The 22,050-nt window shown below is 35.0% G+C and overlaps 1 protein-coding gene across 13 annotated transcripts in view; it reads left to right on the top strand.

Annotated features, from left to right (window-relative positions):
- The window catches only part of C13H12orf50 (chromosome 13 C12orf50 homolog), a 42,083-nt gene extending 24,399 nt beyond the window's left edge, over positions 1-17,684 (top strand). For 7 of the 13 annotated variants that reach the window (XM_077845742.1, XM_077845741.1, XM_077845743.1 and 4 more), the window contains 10 exons: positions 3,984-4,142; positions 4,582-4,659; positions 4,741-4,854; positions 6,942-7,052; positions 8,435-8,542; positions 10,246-10,362; positions 11,817-11,921; positions 12,178-12,381; positions 14,177-14,269; positions 17,359-17,684. In XM_077845742.1, coding sequence (XP_077701868.1) covers positions 3,984-4,142; positions 4,582-4,659; positions 4,741-4,854; positions 6,942-7,052; positions 8,435-8,542; positions 10,246-10,362; positions 11,817-11,921; positions 12,178-12,381; positions 14,177-14,269; positions 17,359-17,384 — 1,115 coding nt within the window. In that variant the 3' untranslated portion in view covers positions 17,385-17,684. Of the gene's footprint in view, positions 1-3,983; positions 4,143-4,581; positions 4,660-4,740; positions 4,855-6,941; positions 7,053-8,434; positions 8,543-10,245; positions 10,363-11,816; positions 11,922-12,177; positions 12,382-13,933; positions 13,987-14,176; positions 14,270-17,358 lie in introns of all 13 variants that reach the window. The other 6 variants (XR_013350651.1, XM_077845738.1, XM_077845736.1 and 3 more) reach the window with 6 other exon arrangements.
- Positions 17,685-22,050: the final 4,366 nt, after the last annotated feature.

Here is a 22,050-nt window from a genome sequence, read left to right as displayed (position 1 = left end):
TCCACAGGTAACATCATACTTATGGTGAAAGACCAAAAGGTTTTCCTTAAGATCAGAAACAATCATGTTCATTCTTGGTATTTACATTCAAGCTAAAGATGTTCATTCTTTCCACTTATATTCAAGTCAGAGAAATTGGGCAATTAAACCAAATAAAAGGCAATTAGATTGGGGGGCAGGGAGAAATGAAATTATCTCTATACAAATGGCATAATCTTTTATTTAAAAAATTCTAGAAATCATTAAAAAACTATTGGAATTAATAATTCAGCAAAGTTGCAGGGTAAAAGTTAATATATGGTAATTGGTTATCTTTCTATATACTAGCAAGAAACAAACTAAAGATGAAAGGAAAAAACAATAACACTTACAATAGCATCAAAAAGAATAAAATATTTAAGGATTAATTTAGCACAAAAAGTGTAAAAATTATACTCAAACTACAGAATATTGTTGAAAGAAATCAAAGAAACTTAAAAATAGAAAGAATAGTTCATGTTCATAGATTAAGTTTATTGATATAATGATCATAGTAATACTCCCCAAACTGATTTATAGATTCAATATCATCCTTTTTAAAATTCCAACTGACTTACTTGAATAAATTGACAATCTGATTCTAAAATATATATAGAAATTCAAAGGACCCAAAATAGTAAAAATAATCTTGAAAATGAAAAACAAAGCTATAAATTCACACTAATTTCAAAATCTAGAATTTATTATAAAGCTACAGTAATCAAGATCACCTGATACTGGCATAAAAATAGATATGTAGATCAATGGGATAGAATTGAGAGCCCAGAATCAAACCTTTACATCAATCAACTTAGGGTCCATTGATTTTTGACAAGGATTCATAGATCATTCAATGAGGAAAAGGATAGTATTTTCAACAAATGATGGTGGGGCAACTAGATAGCTATATAAAGTTATTTTGTACTTCTTCCTTATGCTTTACACAAACAAATTAACTCAAAATAGGTGAAACTCTAAGGAGTTAGTTATAAAACTCTTATAAGAAATCTTAGGTTAAAGGCAAAGCCTTCTTAGAGGTACCAGAAGAACAAACAACCACAATAGAAATGGATTAGATTTTTATCAAACTTAGAAACATCTGTGTTTCAGAGAACACCATGAAGAAAGTGATAAGACAACTCATAGAATGGGAGAAAATAGGGCTTGTATCCAGAATATATAAAGAGTTCTTTTATAACTCAATTATATAAAAGACAATCCTATGGAAAAAAAATGGGAAAAGAATCTGAAGACAGTTTTCAGATTTACAAATGGCCAATAAACTCATGAAAAGAGGGACGCCCGGATGGCTCAGTGGTTGAGCATCTGCTTTGGGCTTGGGTCATGATCCTGGAAACCCGGGATCGAGTCCCACATCAGGCTTCCTGCATGGGGCTTGCTTCTCCCTCAGCCTGTGTCTCTGCCTCTCTCTGTGTGTCTCTCATGAATAAATAAATAAAATATTAAAAATAAAAATAAAATAAACTCATGAAAAGATGCTCATCATGCATCATTAAGAGACTCTCATGAATAAATAAATAAAATAATAAAAACTTAAACTCATGAAAAGATGCTCATCATGCATCATTAACCATGAAAGTAAATCAAAACCACAATGAATAACCATTTCACATTCACTAGGATGATTTAATCAAAAAGATAATACAAAGTATTAACAAGGACGTGGATAATTTGAAATCTTCATAATTTGCAGGCAGGCATGAAAAATGGTACAATTGCTTTGGAAAACATCCTGGCAGTTCCTCAAAATGTTAAACACAGCATGTTTCCCAGCTTTTTCACTTCCAGGTATACACCCAAGAAATGTGAAAACACATGCCCACATGATAACTTGTATGCAATGTTTATACCTACATTATAACAGCCAAAAAAGTGGAAATTACCCAAGTGTCCATCCTCTGATGAATGGGTAAATTTTGGTATATCTGTATAATGGATTATTATTTGGATAAAAAAAGGAAAATAGTATCATTACAGGCATGGCTAACCCTTGAAAAACCTATGATAAGTGGAAAACATCATGTACAAAACACCACATATCATATGATTCCACTTATATGAAATATCTAGAATAGGCAAAACATAGAAACAAAATGTATCAGTGTTTTTATAGGACTAGGGGTGTTTGGAAGACACGAGGAGTAACTCCTCATGGGAATGGATTTCTTCTTTGAGTGATCAAATGTCCTAAAATTGATTATGGCAATGATACACAACTCTGAATATACTAAAAACTACTGAATTACATATTTATATGAGTAAACCGTATGGTATGTGAATTATATCTCAAGGTAACTTCTAAAAATGTGACTCTAAAATTTACTGTTTTGAATGTTCAGTGAAGCTTTTCTTTGCAACTAATGACAAGTCTTGGGAATGTATGTGGAAAATAGCTAAAAAGCTTTATTTAAAGCCATGGTTTTCCTTTAGAGTTTCTACTGATGCTCTTCTTCAATCGAGGTCAAGGGGTTATACATTTTTAAACAATAGTCCAGATATGGAAGAAGCAATTTTTTTCAACAAAAATTCCTAACTACTACCACACTCTACTATGCATTTGAATTTAGAAAATTCCAACATGGACTCCAATAACACTTTTTCTAACACCTTGTGTATTTGTTCTCTGTTACTGCTGGAACAAATTACCAGCAACCAAGTGGCTTCAACAAATCATTTGTTATTTTGTGGTTCTGTAGTTTAAAAATTCCATGTAGACCTCTCTGGATTAAAATAAAGGTTTCTCTAGGGGAGTATTTCTTTTGAAAACTCAGGGAGAGATTCTGTTGCCTTGCCTTTTCCAGTTTCTAGAAGCTTTCTGTATCCCATGGTTCATGTCCTCCTTCATCTTCACAATCAGCAATGAAAGTTAAGACCTCCTCTCATTACATAACTTGACCTAGCTTCTGTTGTCACATCTCTTTCCTGGCTTTCTTCCTCTGCATCTCTACCATTTACAAAGACCCTTTGGATTATCTTGGGTCCACCTGGATAACTCAGAACAAACAATCTGCCAATTTTAAGGTCAGGTGATTGCCTTAATTCCACGTGCAGCCTTAATTCCCCTTTCCACTATAACCTAATACATACACGGGTTCTGGGGATTAGAACATGGACATCCTCAAGGGGCCATTATTCTGCCTACCACATCATGATTTTCTCCTGATAGCAATTTGTATAAATTAAATTAATGTATAAAACCCTATGGGTTTGGGGGTAGTTTGGTTAATCAATAAAGGAGGATTTCTCTTTTGGGAATTATAGTAAATTCTGGCATAAGTGAAAGATATGCCTTTATCTTATAAAGTGGTAGGAAGGCTATTGTGAACTCAAGCCTGTTCTTAGGCTAACCAATTTTAAGGGAAAAAAATAAATGTGGAAATTGGGGATCTGGAATAGGATTTGTTGCTTTCAAATTGTTGGGATGGCATACCTACCTAAAGATTTCTCATAACCCAGGACCCTAGTTAGATGATCATTTGGGGGCAGCGGTTTCCAAATGTGGCTGATTTCATAATTACCTTAAAAAATGGAATTAGATTTCTAGGCTTTAATCTAGACCTGCTAAATCAGAAATTCAGAAAGTGAAGACCAAAAAGATGTTTTCAATACTACCTTAAAAAATATTTATTTATTTATGTATGTATGTATGTATGTATGTATTTATTTATTTATTTATTTATTTATTTAAGAGAGAAAGAGAGAGCATAAGTGGGTGGAGGGGCAGAGGGAGAGAGAGAAGCAAACTCCTTGCTGAGCAGGAGCCCAACATGGGGTTCCATCCCAGGACTCTGAGATCATGACCTGAGCCAAAGTCAGAGAGCCACCAGGTGCCCCCAATGAGATACCTTTTAATAAAATGTGCAGTAAATTAGGACAGTGTTGATCATTGAACATGCACATAATATGTATCTTATGAAGACTGAAATTTTGCATTTTCTCTGTAGATATCACACCACAGAAAGAAACTCAGGAAGGAACTCCACCCCCGACCCAGAGTCAGGAACCCCTGAAACCTCAGGAGAATATATCACGACCTATTCACCATCCTTTAGTTTTAAAAACTAACTTTGAGGAAGAAGAGGAGGAAGGAGATGAACAAAATGGTTAGTAAGGCTTTTCTCAGATCTACAATGCAAATTCAAAAACCCTACTATGTTTTTTATATATAATTTTAACTGTTAGAGGTTAATAACGTAATATATTAGGCTGATTTTGGTAAGAAAATAGCTTCAAATTAATTAAGGATATTAAATTCATTATGTTCTAATTTGTTCTAAGTCTCTACATGCTTATGATCATTTAGACTGGAGGGTTTGTTGTATGATGGCTGAGAGATAGATCTCATTTAAATATACACAGTTGCTTAAACTGATTGTTCTAGTATGTGAAATATAGCGATTAAAGACACCAGTATGCAAATGATTGATTTTAAAAATTAAAAAAGAAATCCATGAGAACAATGTCTGGGATTTTTCGTTCTGATTTATGTGTTTTCATATTATTTGTATTTGGACAATGTAATTAAACATATATATCCTATAGATGCTTCTAGTTTATGGACAAAGACTCCTGAAGAGATTGAAGAAAAAAGAGCAATAAAGGAGATGTGTTATAAATCTGGTAAGAAATTAGAAATTTGTAGATTTTCTAATATTTGATGTGACACATTTACTAACTTTTACTTTTCTAATGGGAGATTAGGTGAATACTACAGATTTCATACACCTCCAGATGTTTCATCATCAAAAAGCATAGCCTCAACAGCAGACAAAGAGTTGGAAAAACCTTTGGAAAATGGCAGTGAATTACAAGAAGGTAAGGAATGAAAGGGCAGCATTTTAAGGTGATGTGTAAGAGATACTTAGTGTGATAGGCTGTGAATTATTTAGTAAGATGTACATTAGAGTTAGATGATAAATAATACATCAGAATTGAGTGTGAGAAGGAAGTGCTTTTATCAGATGACCTATATTTAATATGAAAAGCTGTTATTAATGTAATTATGCCCTCCCAAAGGAGCTATAGAAGGAATAGACTTCATAAGCGCATGACGGCACTACACCCCCAGTGCAGTAATTCTGTAAATAGCTTGCTTTTACCATTTATTTTTCTTTGCAAATAAATCTCCCTGTAAAACAGGTGCATATTTTTCTCTATGAATGGAAAGGACAACCTAGCTGTAGAAGGACAAAAGAGAGATCACAGAATGACATTAGTGGCAGAACAAGGATACATTTGTTCATTGAATGAGTGCCTTTTGTGTACCAGGCAATTCCAGAAGCAATGCAGGTGGATTATTCTAGGGCTGGGCCTTTCAAGGATCTTATGTTTTGGTGAATCTTATTTGAATGTCGGTAAATATTTTGCCCTTGAAGGCAAGATAACATTTTTTTTCTGGCTATAGCACCAGAAACTCCGAGAAAACCCATGGATGCCCTGAGTTTATATAGTTATCTTGCCATTAGGATGAGCTGAAAGACTAGATTTGAATCCTTTTCTCTCCCTAAAAATAAAAAGTGATAGTTGGGAAATCTCCCAAGATCAAGATGAAGGTAAGATAAAGTAGAGGATCAAGAATATGATGCCTGCTGTTCAAGTACACATGTGGCAAACTATTTAAACATATGGCAGTAGGTGGCAGCAACATACCATTAGATGTTAGAATGATTGGAAAGCCTTAGCGGATAGGTGGGCTCCCAACCTAAAGAAAGGCATATTGCCTAAATACTTAGGGAAAAAAGAAAACAAATGAAAAAGAATATTACTTAGGGAAAAAAGAAAACAAATAAAAGAAGTTAGCAATGAATATAAAAATGGTAGATTATAAAGATAATTATATGTCCTTTCACTTTATATTATGGTTTGTTTTTGTTTTCGCTGTTTTAAAGATTTTATTTATTCATTCACAAGAGACAGAGATGAGAGAGAGAGAGAGGCAGAGACTTAGGCAGAGAGAGGAGAAGCAGGCTTCATGCTGGAAGCCCAATGTGGGCCTCGATCCCAGGACCCCAGGATTACACCCTGAGCCAAAGGCAGACACTCAACCACTGAGCCACCTGGGCGTCTCAACATATTAATTTTTAAAGCCTTTTATTTTTAAATATTTTCAGTTAATTCATGAATAGCCTTCACCAAATTTCCCCAAATGTCAGCATTTTACACATTTGATTTTATTTTTCTCTCTTTCTTTTCTAATCCATTTGCATAAGTTGCAGATACGATGCCCCTATATAACTCTTATGTAACTTTAGTATAAATATCAAAATCAGGAAATCACTACTGATACCATATTATTTATAGATTTTTAAAAAAGACAAACTTCACCAGCTGTACCATCAATGTCCTTTCCAGCCAAATGAACGTTTTCCTGGTTTTGAATCCAATCCAGAATCATATGATGCATTCAATTATCATGTCTCTCTTATTCTGCTTTTAATAGTTTATTTTAGGAGAAAATTATCTAGAGGTATATAGAATTGCTAAGAGTTATTTAATTATCACAATATAATTACCATTTGTCAGTAGTGGACTTTAATACTTTTTACTCAATTTGTTCATAAGTAGATATAATTAAAAGAAATATTACAAAATTCTTTATATAAAGAATACATCAAATAAATATACACACATAATGTTAGATTGTTTAAATTTTTAAATTGCCATTTCACATATAATCCACATAGGAAACTAAATTTGCTTGTTATTTTCTCATAATTATAAAATTTTCTTAAAATTCATATATTTATAAATTTATTAGTCATATCACTTTGCAAACAATACTTGCATTAGCTTTTAGACTTTTTACTATCATCATGAATTCTACTGTAGGCTAATGTAAGCATCTAATGGCTCCTGGGGTGTTTTTTTCTTTTTCCTTTCTAATTTTTTTCTTAATTTTTTAGGGGATGGTCTTACAGTTCCAACAAAATTTAGCCTATTTGAAAGGCAAGGTGAGATAAAAGCATCATTGGATAGGAAACCAAGGACTGACATTGCTGCTTTTGAAAATGGAGGTGAGTTAAGTTAAGATTCTGAATATATCACCATTTAATAAATGATCCTTAATTTCCTCTCTCATAACTAATTTTGTTTTTTCAAAATATTTTTGACATTTTTATTGTTGTCTTTGGGTAAGGAAATTGAGGCCTGGAACTTTATATAATTAATTGCCATAGATGAATCTCTATAGGGGAATGTCTGACACATGATATGCACATTGTGAATATTTGTAGAAAAAATGATTTTATGTTTCAACAATTGAATGACTGGATGAATGGAGACATGTATGTAGAATTTACAGATGACTGGAAGTTAATATGCTGGGTCAGGAGCAAAATTCAACAAGGTAAACTCCAACTGTGATACACACAAAGTCTTGCATTTTGTTCAAGACATTGATAGTAGATTTTCTTCAACTGGGAAAGACTCGACATGATACAGATTGTGAAGAAAAAGCAAATTTTTTTTGTTGGTTACAAGGTTTAAAAATGATTCAATAATGGCTGTCAGGTATCAAATAGCTCAGGCAAACACGCGGTGAATTATTAGGAGTAGTATAGGAAGGTAATTAAATGTGGTAAGTCATTTAAAGTACTCAGTAGAGTGTGTGTCTGACATATATATCAACTATAAATATCAACTATTATTATAGTAATTCTACTGATTTCTGTAATGGTAGTCCACATATGTGTGTCATTTTATTTTTTAAAATATTTATTTATTTATTCATGAAAGAGAGAGAGAGAGAGGCAGAGACACAGGCAGAGAGAGAAGCAGGCTCCTCACAGGGAGCCCCATGCGGGACTCGATCCTGGATTCTGGGATCACAACCTGAGCCGAAGGCAGGCGCCCAACTGCTGAGCTACCCATGTGTGTCATTTTAAAAGAAGGTTACTTGAAACTAAAATTTTATGTTATGAAAGGGTAACTTGTATGGTGAAGAATCTGGAAATTAAGTATATAAGTAATATTTTAAACAATTATGGATATTTATCTTGGAAAATAGAAGAACTTGAGCATAAAACTTGCTTTCATATATCTGAAGATACTCTTAGTACCACTGAAGGTTGGTAAAGAGTAGAAGTAAATTAAATTAAAGGAAAATTAATTGTGTTGACTATGTTAATTTTTGCAATTATCTGTATGTAAGTGCAAATACTATACACACACACACATATATATATATATATATATATATTAATCTAAACATATGTGGTAAGTGTAGAGATGTGGGTGGTTATCACTGAGAAGTGTTAAACACTTCTGGGAAGTTAAAACTGGGAAGTTAAACAAAACTGGAAGAAGGTATATTATAAAGAAGGATAATCTTGTGTTGGAAGATAGTCTTGTACAGCTTTCTGCTACCATGGCCACTGACAGTAAGGTATTGTTGTAGGAGGCGACTGTTATGTTCCACAAAGGATCATATTTCTTGGAGTAGATGAAAATGAAACTTTACCTGAAGAAAAGGAAATCACTATGTCAAAATGTTCAAATACTAAAGGTAATGAGCCATCCTATAATTTTAACCCATTCATAATCTGGATAGATATGTTAAATACAAAGCTTGACACTTATAGTAACCAATAGGAGAGGCAAGGTAATAAATAAAAACATACACTAAATATAATGAATAGGAGTCAAGAACTCTAAGGTTTCAGTCCTAGTCTATCCTTCATTGTTTGATCATGAGACCATCTCTTTTAGCTTTAGTTTCCTTATCTGAAATATTGGCCTGTTGGATTATGTAATTTCTAGGAATCTTTTTAGCTCTACAGTTATTGGTTCTGTTAAATAGAAAACCAAATCCTCTTTAGTTTCTTTTTCCAACTTCAAATACTCAGTGTGATTGGATTTTCTTAGAAGGCTTTGTGAAGACTGAAAAGTATTAATCTCATTTTGACCTCTATGACATTCTCATGTTTTAATTGTTACTAGTCTGTGAATAATCAAGAGATATGACAAGAAAATCCATCCTTTATAATTTTTTAAAAAGATTTTGTTCATTTATTCATGAAAGACACACAGAGAGAGGTGGAGACATAGATAGAGGGAGAAGCAGGTTCCTTGAGGGAGCGCTACGTGGGACTCGATCCCAAGACTCCAGAACCATGCACTCAACCACTGAGCCACCCAGGCATCCCATCCTTTATAGTTTTATAATCTCCTTATAACATGTGTAGAATTCTCCAGCTGGTACCTTTTTGCTGGGCAGCTCTCTTAGGTACAGTCTAAAAGGGTAGCTGTCCTATAACTAGAGGGCTTTATATGTTCTCCCTCTAAATATTAACAAATTTCATCTACTATTTTCCCCACCATTAAATAAATGTTCTCAAGAATAGTTTGAGGCCCTTGTGATCAAATTATTCTTATGGGAAATGACATGGAAGTCTCTGTTCCTCTCTCTCAGAGATGGAAATATTTTGCCCAATCTATCAAAAACACAAAAAGCAAAAAAAAATCTAACTATACTAACACTTGCTATTATTTGCATGTGACTGTTTAAGTTTAAACTAAAATGAAATAAAATAAAAAAATTCAGTACTTCGGTTACATTAGCTGTTTTTCAAGTGCTCACTATCCACATGTGACTAGTGGCAATCCTTTTGTACAGTACAAATTAAGGCCATTTCCATCATTGTATAAAGTTCTGCTGGGCAGACAGTCCTTCTCCAAAGCATGAAACACATGAAAGTTGTTACATTTAAATTATTTCTGAAGTCTTTTCTTAAAGATTTTATTTATTTATTCATGAGAGAGAGAGAGAGAGGCAGAGACGCAGGCAGAGGGAGAAGTAGGCTCCATGCAGGGAGCCTGACGTGGGACTTGATCCCTGGTCTCCAGGATCAGGCCTTGGACTGAAGGCAGTGCCTAATTTCTGAAATATTAATTGAAATAAGTGCATCTGATTTAAAATTAATAAACTTCTGATTCTTCTATATGATGGTATTAAAAATATTACCACTAATACATAATTTATATATTGAAGATAATGTCTGTATCTTGGATTTTTAATGTTTTGTTAGTGACAAATTTTGGGGAATCAATGTAGTGATTAGGGAATTTCAATGATGAATTATAAAAATTAATATACATCTATATTTTTTAAAGAGGTATACCCATCGTATAATGTTTGAAAAGTGAAATACCAACTGAAAGCTTCTTCTACTAATATTGACATTTTATTTTCTTAATTTGCTTTAAAAGATAACAAGGACAGTCCTCATCCAAAGCGTTCCCTAACTACCCGACTAGTACCTACAACGCATGTATTAAATGCTACTGAGAATATCAGTATGAAGTGCAGAGAGGACCCCTCTTCAAGTGAGACATTAGCTCTATCACTTTTTGGCCTTAGATATATTTGTCTTATCATGGATTTGTTTTGCTTATTTGAAGTAGAATTTTTAAAAAGAAAGAAAAAAGGATGGTTTGAAAATTATTCAGTATTAAGAATTAAAAACAATATTCTTCTACTAACTCTGACAACGAATTGTGATGTAGGTCCTAGTAAATTATATACGTTCCCACTAGTTTATTTTAGGTATTAAAATTAATGATATACTAACTTCTCTTGGAAGATTCATTAGTATAGCATTTTTAATTTAACCCACAGTGAGATACATTGACAGGTCTTTATTATGTTTTGGATTATTTTTCATGATTTGGCTTCTCCATGCCATTCAGTTTGATACTGAGATACTTCTCTTGATACAATTAAGACTCATGAATCTTCCTTCCTTCCTCCCTTCCTTCCTTCCTTCCTTCCTTCCTTCCTTCCTTCTTTCTCTTATTTCTTTTACTGAGCCCTTGTAATATTCTTAGATCCCAGCCAGGCACCGAAGAGGGCTATGATGGTTTATTCCTAAGAAGCTCAGTTTAGTGACATTTGTTAAAAATATGGTTTCCAAATCCTTGGAGCTGGAGCTTGAGAGTAAGGCTGAAGCATGATGTTTGGAGAGGACGTGGTGAATCAGAATTCAGACAATGCTTAAGTTGAACTTCAGAGCTAGGGCAAAGCCAGATTTATTAGTCCACTATATAGAGCTAATGTAATCTACATAGTGAACTTGTTCATTTTCTCCGTGCAGTAGTAACTTCCCAGGATCTGTTCGGGATCTCCACACAGAGAAATAGCAAAGAATGCCCCTGTCTACTAAATTGTTTTAGAATTCTCTGGAGAAATGTGCCTTAGAAATTCCTAGAAAACTGAGCTTGTATATAAATTTTTCAATGTAAAAATATGCCAGTAGAAAGTAAAAAGCCTTAGCACTTAAAAATTCTAATTACTTAGACTTGTTTCACCAAACTAACTACACACTCAAATTCTTAAAACTTAAAAAAATGAGGCAATTTTCACTAAAGGTATTTTACATTAATCCAACTTCTTAAGAAGGAGATTTATGTTCAAAATAACAATTCTAAAATTATTTAAAAAGAATATAATGAGATCTATAATTATATTTGGAATGAATTTTATATTCTTTTAAGCAATTTACATATTCCTTTGGGGAAGAGCATTTTTCTCTGAGGAATGCTACGTATTGAAAGTTTTCTCATCAATGGATGTCCAGGATAGCTGTTTTTTTTTTTTTGGGGGGGGGGCATGCTTTAAGAAATAAGTCACCCTTTGTTCTAGAAAGTAAAGTATTAGACTAGTGCATTTATTTTTTTCTCTTGCTTGACATGTGAATGCACAGATATGTAATTATCACCAAGAGTAATTTTCAGATGAAAGCATCTCTTTAAAAACTGTAAAAATTTGTATCTTCTTCAAGTGAATGATGTCCAGCCAGTGAGGAAGCCTCACTTTAAAGGTGTGAAAAAAAGGAAATGGATTTATGATGAACCGAAGAATTTTCCTGGCTCAGGAATGCGGAGAGGTGAAGTATCTATATATTTGATATTTCTAAACTATACTTTGAAAAGAAATTAAATATAAAATAATATTTCCTACCTGAAAAACAAATTACTGTTGTGCAACCTGCTATTTTAGATGTCAACCCAAACTCTTATAAATTTAGTTCTTTTAGCACACATTGTCTTCCATAGCACTATCATTTAAGCAGCAGTATGTTATTTATGGGTATGATACTGGTTTGTATTATCCTTTTTTCCCTTCTCCCCTTTCCTTTACAGCAGTACAGTCCCCAAATCCCAAAAATAAAATGAGTTACCATCGCAATAATAAAAACAGAAATGCTGAGAATGCATCATATATCCATGTTCAGAGAGATGTTATCAGGACTGTCTCACTGAGTGCACCTCCCCGCAGCAGGCCCACAAATGGGTCCTACAATAAAGTTGATGTTAACAAGGAACCCAAACTCAACCTCTGTCCAGGTAAGACTCTTTTCTTATGTGATTTATACATGTCCATGATTTGCATCCCCATGGCATTATGTAATGGTCTAGTTAATCTTCATCACTACCGTCCCCGCCTTCTGTTTCTAGGCCATCACCACCACCAGGATGGCTTAGAAAACTGGTGAGAGGATATATTCCATGAGCAGGAGAGCACATGGCTTAAAGACATGTTAGAAAATGTGTTGGGGGATGCCTGAGTGGCTCAGTGGTTAGGGCGTTTGCCTTTGGCTCAGGGTGTGATCTTGGAGTCCTGGGATCAAGTCCCACATCGGGCTCCCTGCATGGAGCCTGCTTCTCCCTCTGCCTGTGTCTCTGCCTCTGTGTGTGTGTGTGTGTGTGTGTGTGTGTATGTGTGTGATGAATAAATAAATAAAATCTTAAAAAAAATGTATTGGGTGCAGATGTCTAGACATTGAAGCCCCTTAGAGTTTTGTCTCACAGCACTGCACTTTGTTCCCTCTGAATAGCTTTTTTTCTCTCTGGGGATTGTATTCAAATGGTTGACATTTTCTTGTTCCACTAACCACGTTGTTCAATCATCACTTTCAGGCTCGCCTTGGCTTTTCCTTAAGCCTTTATGATTACTTTCTGAAAGGGTTAGTTTGGGGGTTAACTACAATATTTTTGACAACCTCTCATCTTTCCCACCATGTGCAGATTGCTTCTAAATCATGTCATCATGTAATAGGCAAAGTCATGGTATATGTCAGGAAGTACAAGGCCAAGGGGAGGAGGGAACTAAATCTTTTCCTCCTGTTTCAGATGAATTTTTCTCTTTTTGAAGTTGGGTTTCAGCTCTCTCAACAAAAGGCCACTTAATTCCCTCTAATTTCATGTTTGTATTTTCCTGTGTTCACAGTCTAGAGTTCTGAATGTTGTGCACTTTCTGAAACATAAGTAAAAATTCAATGTCTCTCTTAGGTCCTTTCTTTTATAATTTAAATAGAAGTTAGCTTTATTTGTCTTTCTTCTGTTTGTTTTAGAATTAAATGATAAATGGATTTATATATAAAAATAAAGATATTCTTGGGTAAAATAGTCTTTCAATTATTACTATTATTATTATTTACTGTGAGCGAATGGCTGTCTAGATTTGTATTAAGGTGGTCACAATTATGCTCACTACTACTTTTGTGCCATTAGTGCAAATGTTAACACAGGAATAAAAACAAATAAATTCTTAGTATTATTATGAACCGTGCTTTGAGAATCCTGGCCACATAGTAATACTTAAAAACCCAAATACAACATTGTTAGATAATAGTTCAAATATAAAGTTGTCAGAGGAAAGATATTTAAGAACCAAGTCAGTATATAAAGCTTTGGTTTCCTGAGACACTAAGTTCACTATGGTAGAGTAATCCCTGACATCATGGGAGTCAGTTCATGGAAGGTAAAAGGAATTGGTGGTGCCTTCTGGGTATTTTCTTCTTTTTCTTTCTTTCCTCTCCAAGAATTAGCAGAATTGTATGGTAAAGCAAGGCAATGAAATATTTTGATCACATCCAGATATCATACTCTCTTGTAGCTTAGCCTCATGGGAGAGAGCCTTATTTGAAGAATTGGACAGCCAATTAAGAGGTACATAACCATGTTCATTGATAACATAAGTGGTCTTAATAAATTCACTTGGGTTTCTGATGCCTTAGCTTTGAAATGCTAAAATACATTACTTAGAGAATAGTTTCACCTCTGAGATATTTGTAACATTGAGACACTCTTGGAATATGATTTAAAGTTATAAAATATTTAATTCCTGTCTTCTTCTCAGATAAATATATGTCAACATCATATAATGGTTCAGCCTGGCGAAAAAGAATTCCTTTTTCAAAAACATATTCAAAAACTGAAAAGATATATGCAGGTAAATGTTTCTAGTAATTTTAATGTGTCATTCTAAAAATGGATGACAAGTTTTTATGTTTCAGGGTCAGGAAACATTTTAGAAAAAATTAGAAAATATTCATGATGTTTATGAACACAATTACTTGGAGTTTAGTAGATAGCTTGTCTATTAGCAATTTAATTTTACTTTGTTTTATTGTGTTTCTCCTTTGTCTATCTTTATGTTATCAGAAATCTTTCGATATATTTCTCTCCTTAGATATAAAATTAGCAGTTGGAGCAATTTTATGTTAATATTCATTATTTGTTGAACTACAAAGCAAATATATAAAACTACATTTTGACACAAAATATTAAAGCCCTACTATATCCACCATGGACAAATATTGGCTGGTGCAGACTAACAGAGAACCTGAGATGTTTCCAGGCCAGAAGGCTCTGAGGGACTATGATATTCCCCCTTCTTGTGCTCTGTTCTCAGGGAGAGTATGCAAATCCTGGGAATCTCCCCAGGGTGGAGGTTTGAAGCCAATCAGACCTCAGGTGGTTCTTTTGCTAAAAAGCTTGATGTCTTCTCCAAGCTTATCCTGGGGCTGGTACAGTAGGTTTGGAAAAACACACAGGATAAAATGGTTTCAGTTACTCCAGAAAACTGAGTCTTTCAGAAAAAGTTCTAAATAGAGAGTTCCTACTTATATCATTAGCCTAGAGCTTTCAGAATAATCTGAAATCCATAAACTCTTATATGAGAGCTTCCTGGAATGAACCTGAACACATCCAGATTAGAAACTGTATACTTTTCAAAAAACAAGAACAAAAACAGCTGATATATTCTTTAGTATTTCTCAAAACTCTTGATTTCAACTGTGATGTTAGTTGCTTTTCTTTTTTTCCCATTTCTTTCCAAATCATATTGTAGTCTAAGAGAACTCTGTTGCAGTGCTTTTTCATTGACTATATTTTCTCTTAGCTTTTTGTGGGTTTTCACATGTGATTGCACTTAATTTTGGGGAGAAGGAGATGAAAAGTTGGTAAAAATCCTGGATAAAAACTACAAATTGTTGAGCTGCATCCTTTTCTTCAGTGGTTTCCTTGTGGGTGTGATATTATTTGGAGTATTTAAGGATGAACTCTTCATCCTTGCCCCTATCTTGGTGACTGCTCTTGTATCCCAGCAGCCTTCTCCTTTCTCATCCCAGGTAGTTAAATAATGAATTACAGAAGAATGTAGGGGATGGATGGGGCACTTCAGAGCATGAAACATGTACCATCCATGTATGGCACAGGAGAGGAAAAGTGACACAGGATGTGAGCTTATTAAACTAGTTTTGTTCAATCTGTAGAGCAAGGAGAGGGAGAGTATGAAGAGGTATCAAAAGACCAGATACAGTGTGGGGCTACTATTCTAATCTAGTTCCCTTCTGCTCTTCTCCCCTCACATCCAGCTATGCCAGGACCCAGGGGTAGAAAGTCAGTGATGGATTTCCCTTTGAAGTTTATAAGACTTTGAGCATAAAGAGGATCTGCAATGCACTTCCCAAATTCAGCCAAGGGAGAAAAACTTTGGAGAGAATTTATCAATGTGATCTATTGGTGGGAGTGTGGGGAGCAAGCCATATCTAACATGAGAGAGGGCTGGAGAGTGCTTCTTGAGATTCCCAAGCTCCAAGTTTGCTTGGGAGGATCACATATTCTGTAAGTTCAAGTGAAACAGTTCATGGGAAAGGGCCAGTGGGGCTAAACAGTTTTCTGACTAGGGCTAAAGGCATAGCATCAGAAATATGCCTTTGGGTTGGGCCCTACTGGAGGGGAAAACTCAGTGAGAATCTCAAAAGACTGCTCTTCCAGGGATTTGATTATAAACCAAATCATCCACTCGTTACTTGTGATTTGAGGTATTGTCTAAGGGCAAAGACATCACCTGGGAGTTTGTTAGAAACGTAGAATCTCCATATCAGACCTACTAAATTAAAATGTGCATTTTAACAAGTTTCCCGGGATGATTAAGATGCTCATTAAAGTTTGAGAAACCTTAGGCTATGTTGTCTGGACCACCATTCACCAGCCTGGGACCCGGGCCTTGTGGAGACCCATGATTGTTGAGATATTGTCTTCCCAGCTGTCATGAAGCAGCAACCATTCTCCCCTGTTCCAACCCTAGAAATTAGGATAACAGCAGGGAGATGGGAGAGGGAGGGACAAGAATCCTGAGAACGAATTTCAAATCTGAAGATGGTTGAAATGTAAATGTGAAATGACTAAGTAATCACTAATTTGGACTAAGTTTATGTGCAAGTGTATGTGTAAATTTTCTACATCAGGCAGAATGAGGACTTAGATTCAAGGAATTAAATAGAATTATAAAAATAGTTTTCTTATTTACTTGAGCTTTTGACTGGGAAATCTGTAACCCTTAAACTATCCCTTCCCACTGTTGTTGTCATCATCAGACTAGAGAAAGATGAGCTTGTGTTTCCTCCCCTGCACTTCCTGCTAGGGCACAGAGGAGAGATTTCAGCATTTCCCAGTGGGCAGATGGACTGCTGGAGAGAGGAGGGAGAAAGCACAAGCTGCCACTAGCCTATTCTGCTAAGGAATATCTCAGAGCCAAGGCCACAGAAGTGTAAATGGGCAAGAGGAGCCTTTTGGGAAAATGTTGTCAGATGCTATGAGGATAATGCAGCAGGAGAGGAAAATGTGTGGGAAGCAAGGAAAGGAGCTGAAGGCGATTAGAGATGTCAGCCTTCCCTTGGGGGCCACATGTCCTTTCTGATAAGAATATGGCTGGTGTGACTGGAGGTGCCTGTCTCTGTAGGATGGAGCAGTCGTTCTGTTCACTCTGGGTGCACCAAGGTACAGCCCTTATATGTGGTATCATTTCCATCCTTTTTCATCCCTCCATCCAAATTCAAAACACAGTAAGCTTTGGAAAGAAATGAACTTAGTTTGAATAGCATTTTGAAAATATATGAATTAAAACAGTGGACTTAGGTTTTGTTTTGCCTTTAGATTTATGGTAAGTAATTAGCCAAGAAATGCAGAATGTTGGTATCCCGAAGAATGCTGAAAAGGAAAATAATTGAAGTATTTTGTGTGTTTTATTATTAGAGCCAAGAAGAAATGGGAGCAAGTAAATCTGGAGGTTGAGAGAAGAGAAAAATGAGAAAAGAGAAAAGTGCCAGATATCCTCTGATTTACAATCAAAAATGAAAATTCAAAGAATGAGATATTCAAGTACTCCATACTATATACTGGGTAGCCAAAGATGATAAAATGCAAATTCTGAAAATAAGATGCAGGAAGTACATTGTGCTCTTTCAAAACTGATAAAAATGCAAATTACAAACAGCTGCCTGTGTATTTATATAGGTCTGGAATTCATTCGATGCATTGCCACAAACATTTAATAAAATTTAAAAGTTTGACAATTAAAATCATTCTTTACTTGTAAACAAAGTTAGATTGCACAGATTGAGAAGTGAAATTATGTCTTTGATCTCTGTTTTGTGATATTCTTTATAGAAGAAACCTCACATTTTCTTTCTCTACCTAGATTTTGAGTTGAGCCCTCAGTGATAATAACAGATAAAGTGTAAACAGACCCAATGAAGTCTCAGGGTTACAGTTTGGTGATGAGTATGTTAGAGGAATTCCAATGGAAATGCACTTTGATGTGTTGTAAAAAAAAAAAAAAGATTGGTTTATTTTGCAGGGCAGTGCTGAGCAATGTCTTCTAGTTGGCAACTACAAAATCTGCTGCTGAGATGTGTGAGATTCATGACTGAAAAATAAACATTTTCGTACCAAGAACACAAAAACTATATGATCATATTAAAGAAAAAGGATTTGTAAAATGAAAAAAAATGAATTAACAAATGATGTTTAAGAAGTATTAGTGAGAGTTTAAGGCTTTAAATAACTCTAGAAGTATAAATGCTTAAAATGAAAAATGAAAAGAGACACATCATTTGAAAACTGATTTCCATTTCTTCTGTACTTGTTTAGAATAATAAAATTTTAATTCAAAGAAATTCATCTGCAAAGTGACTGAAACAAAAAATTGAGAATTTATTCTTTAAGCTTAAAGCCTAGTATGACAGTAATATATGCAATTAACTTTTCAAATAGTGTTTTTGTAAGTTTGTAGCATTTGTACTTCTGAATTTATTCAAGTTCGGAACTTTGGGACACCTTTTATTCATATTTACACACATCTTGTGGTTATTAGTAGCCTCTTGTTCAGTATTTATGGGGGGCTCATCAGAGTTTAAGCTTAGAAATATTTTATTTTAAAACATTTTGTAGATGTAATTCTAGCTTGTGGAGTAGTAAGTCCTAGTTTCTAGCTTCTAATGGTGCTCTGTCTACCAACTTTCAAAAGCATGTGGATATAGTCATTTTGTTTTCATAAATAGAGTGGACACAAATGAAAACTGTGCCAGAAAGATACCTTGGTGAGACAGATTTGAGCAGGATATAAGAAAAGAGCTAGGTTGAAAAAGCTGTCTAGATGGAGGCTGATAGGAAACATCCATAACTCTACTTAACAGATCTATGTCCTTCTAAAAGTTCATGTAGTGGTGGAGAAGGGATGGTTCTAAGAAGGCAATTCAAGATATCTTTCTCAAAGTATGGATTCTTAGTGTGTATATTTATTACATGAAAAATGCTGAGGACTCAATGAGGAATGAGAAAAATCTGAAAGAAGACTCAAATGTCATTCTCCTGAATGTGTGCATGTATTATTCCTGAACAAATGGACATTTTTATTATGATAAACTTTGTCTAAGAGGGCCATGTGAATGGTGGCATTAATGAATTCTGTTTTTATATTTGTGATTTATGGAAAAGGCATGGCTTAAATGGGGCAAACTAGTAACCAAGAAAGAAGAAGATAGCAAGCCCCCAAATTAGAAAGGCTAGAGGATGACAAACATAAGTGGACAAACAAAAATATAGTAAGCCAGCGAGCAGTTAAGCCTGCTGACTCCTAAACATAAAAGTAAGGCATTTAAGCCTAAGTTAATGATGCCAGCAGTAGAGTTGCTTTTCTGGCAGTTCCAAAAGCTTTCAATGAATTTGAATGGGTGTATAATGATTTTACTCTTTTCAAAACGTAGCAGTAATAAAAATTTTAACAAAAATAGCATTTATTCAATGCTTAGTATATTAGTTTGCTAGGGCTCTCATAACAAGACACAACAAACTATGTGGCTCAAACAACAGGGATTTATTGTTTCATAGTTTTGGGGCCATAAATCTGAAATCAAGGTGTTGGCAGCATTGGTTCCTTCTGAGGACTGTGAGGGAGAATATGTTCTTGGCCTATCTCTTTGGCTTTGTAGATCTGACTTCTTGTTGTGTCTCTCCATATCATCTTCCCTGTATGTAATGTGTGTTCAAATATCCTCTTTTATAAAGGCATGAGTCAGATTAGGAATCACCCTAAAGACCTCATGTTAACTTGATTACCTCTGTAAGGATCCAATTTCCCTGTAAGTTAAACTTATGAAGTACTAGTGGTAAGGACTTCAGCATGTGAATTGGGGCAGGGGGCATGTAAAGATGTCTCTTGGACCCTACTAAGGTGAGGAGGTAGGTCTCAAATGACAAGTCCACTCTAACATTTCCATCTCTCTAAGCCTTTGAATTACTCTAAGCCTTTGAATTACTTCCTTTACAGTAAACCAAGGGATTTGGTATTTCTAGCTCACTCACTGGGCCACCTTTTAGTCCATATTCAAGCCAGCCAGCCAACCAACCAACCAACCAACCAATCAACCAACCAAACTATTGGAGCCCTTAATAATTCCCTGAGCTGTGACTTTAAAAGTAGAACTTATGCTTAGTGGGCCCATATCACACAATCATTGTGATGTAACTTTATGCTTCTTTCACTATTATTTTACATTTTTAATATCCATTCCCACACACAGTTGCAGGGTTTTTGTTTGTATAAATTAGCAAACTCAAGTTGCTCTTTTGGAGTGTGGTGTACTTCCTCATGGGTCATACTTCATACCTCACCTTTAGTAGCCTGCTTGGACTTGAGTCTAATTGCAGGTCTAGTAGCAAAGAGCAATGATGGAGGTCAGACCTGAGGGAAATCAGCATTGTTTTACTTGGCAACTCCCTCAGGTAATCTCAGATGGGGGTGATGGGGCTGCTTCTATCGGGGGTTGAGAGGTTAATTCTATTAGCCAAGACTCATCAGAATGTAGGGCCTCAAATATCTCTAGCTTCATGAGGGTCTTCCCATATCTCTCCATTCCAACTTTCAGATGATGTTCCTCCTCAAACTATGCTGTCACTTTAACTGAATAATCTGTGAGCCTGGGGTTTCAAATTGTGTTGCAATTCAGTAGTTCACAGGATTAGATTATGAGTTTGTTTCTCAGAAATCTCAGCCTTAAAAAAAAAAAAAAATAGAAAAGAAATCTCAGCCTTGTGTCTCCTTGTGTCTATTAGAGGAATCTTTTTCCAGGGAAGCTTTCAGATCATTTAGGTGATATGTGAACTAGGAATTCAAGATCCTTGCCTCTCATAAGTGTTTGATTATGAGTACACAATGGTGATTTTTTGTATATTTCTAGTGCCATATCATACCATGGATGATCAGTGCTCTCTTTACTACTAAAAATAGAGTTATTAGAGTCTTTAAGTCTAATCAGATTAGAGAACAAGTTTCAGAAATCTCAGAACCAATTCAGAAAACTCTGTTTTAAGATTATGTTCTTATAGAGCCACTCTTAGTACCAAAATCTGTATTGGAGTTCTCCAGAGAAACAGAACCAATTTAATATATTTTGTATAAATACATATTTCATTTGATTTTTGTTTTTTAAATTAATTTATCTATTTACACAATTTGACAAAATATAGTATAATAACCCACTGCTCATCCCATTAAGGTCCCTCCTTAGTGCTCATCACCCAGTTACCCCATCCCCTGACCCCCCTTCCCTTCTACAACCCTTTGTTTTCCAGAGTTAGGAGTCTCCAATGGTTTGTCTTCCTCTCTATTTTTTCCCTACTCAATTTCCCTCCTTTCCCTTATAATATCTTTCACTATTTCTTATGTTCCATATGAGTGAAACCATATAATGATTTCTCTGATTGACTTATTTCACTCAACATAATTACCCTCCAGTTCCATCCATGTTGAAGCAAATGGTGGGTATTCGTCCTTTCTGGTGGCTGAGTAGTATATATATACCACATCTTCTTTATCTGGTCATCTGTCAAAGGACATAGTAGCTCCTTCCACAGTTTGGATGTTGTGGACATTGCTGCTATAAACATTGGGGTACAAGGGTCCTGTTGTTTCACATCTGTATCTTTGGGAATACATATCTATTTTACATATTTATTTTTTGAGAGATTTATACTAGGCAAGGACTCCACAGGACCATGGAGACATATCTACATGGAGACATGCTCATCCTTCTATAATATGCTCTAGTAGCACAGATGCTAGATTTCACTCTTCAAATCATCTTAACCCCATTTCTTGGACTATATAGGTCTCTCCCCTAAGACAGAACTCCAAAGAGTGAACCTTGCTATCAAAGGGTTGGAGAAGGGAAAGCTATTTTCAGGGTGTTAATGGAAGTGAAGAATGTGGGTTGTCCTTTCCATAGAAGTGCATGGGGTCTTTTGAGTTTTGGGACATAGCAGGGAATGTAAAAAAAAAAGAGGAATGCATCTCATTTCAGGCAAGAGTGTGAGGCTCTTCAAGCTTCTAGTTTCTAGTACAGAACTCTGAATTGTCCCAGAATTCTAAACACAATCCTGGTCTTC

The sequence above is a fragment of the Canis aureus genome, chromosome 13 (assembly GCF_053574225.1).
Source record: "Canis aureus isolate CA01 chromosome 13, VMU_Caureus_v.1.0, whole genome shotgun sequence".
Taxonomy (NCBI): domain Eukaryota; kingdom Metazoa; phylum Chordata; class Mammalia; order Carnivora; family Canidae; genus Canis; species Canis aureus.
The sequence above is the reverse complement of the archived record's forward strand: the minus strand, read 5'-3'. Positions and strand labels throughout refer to the sequence as shown.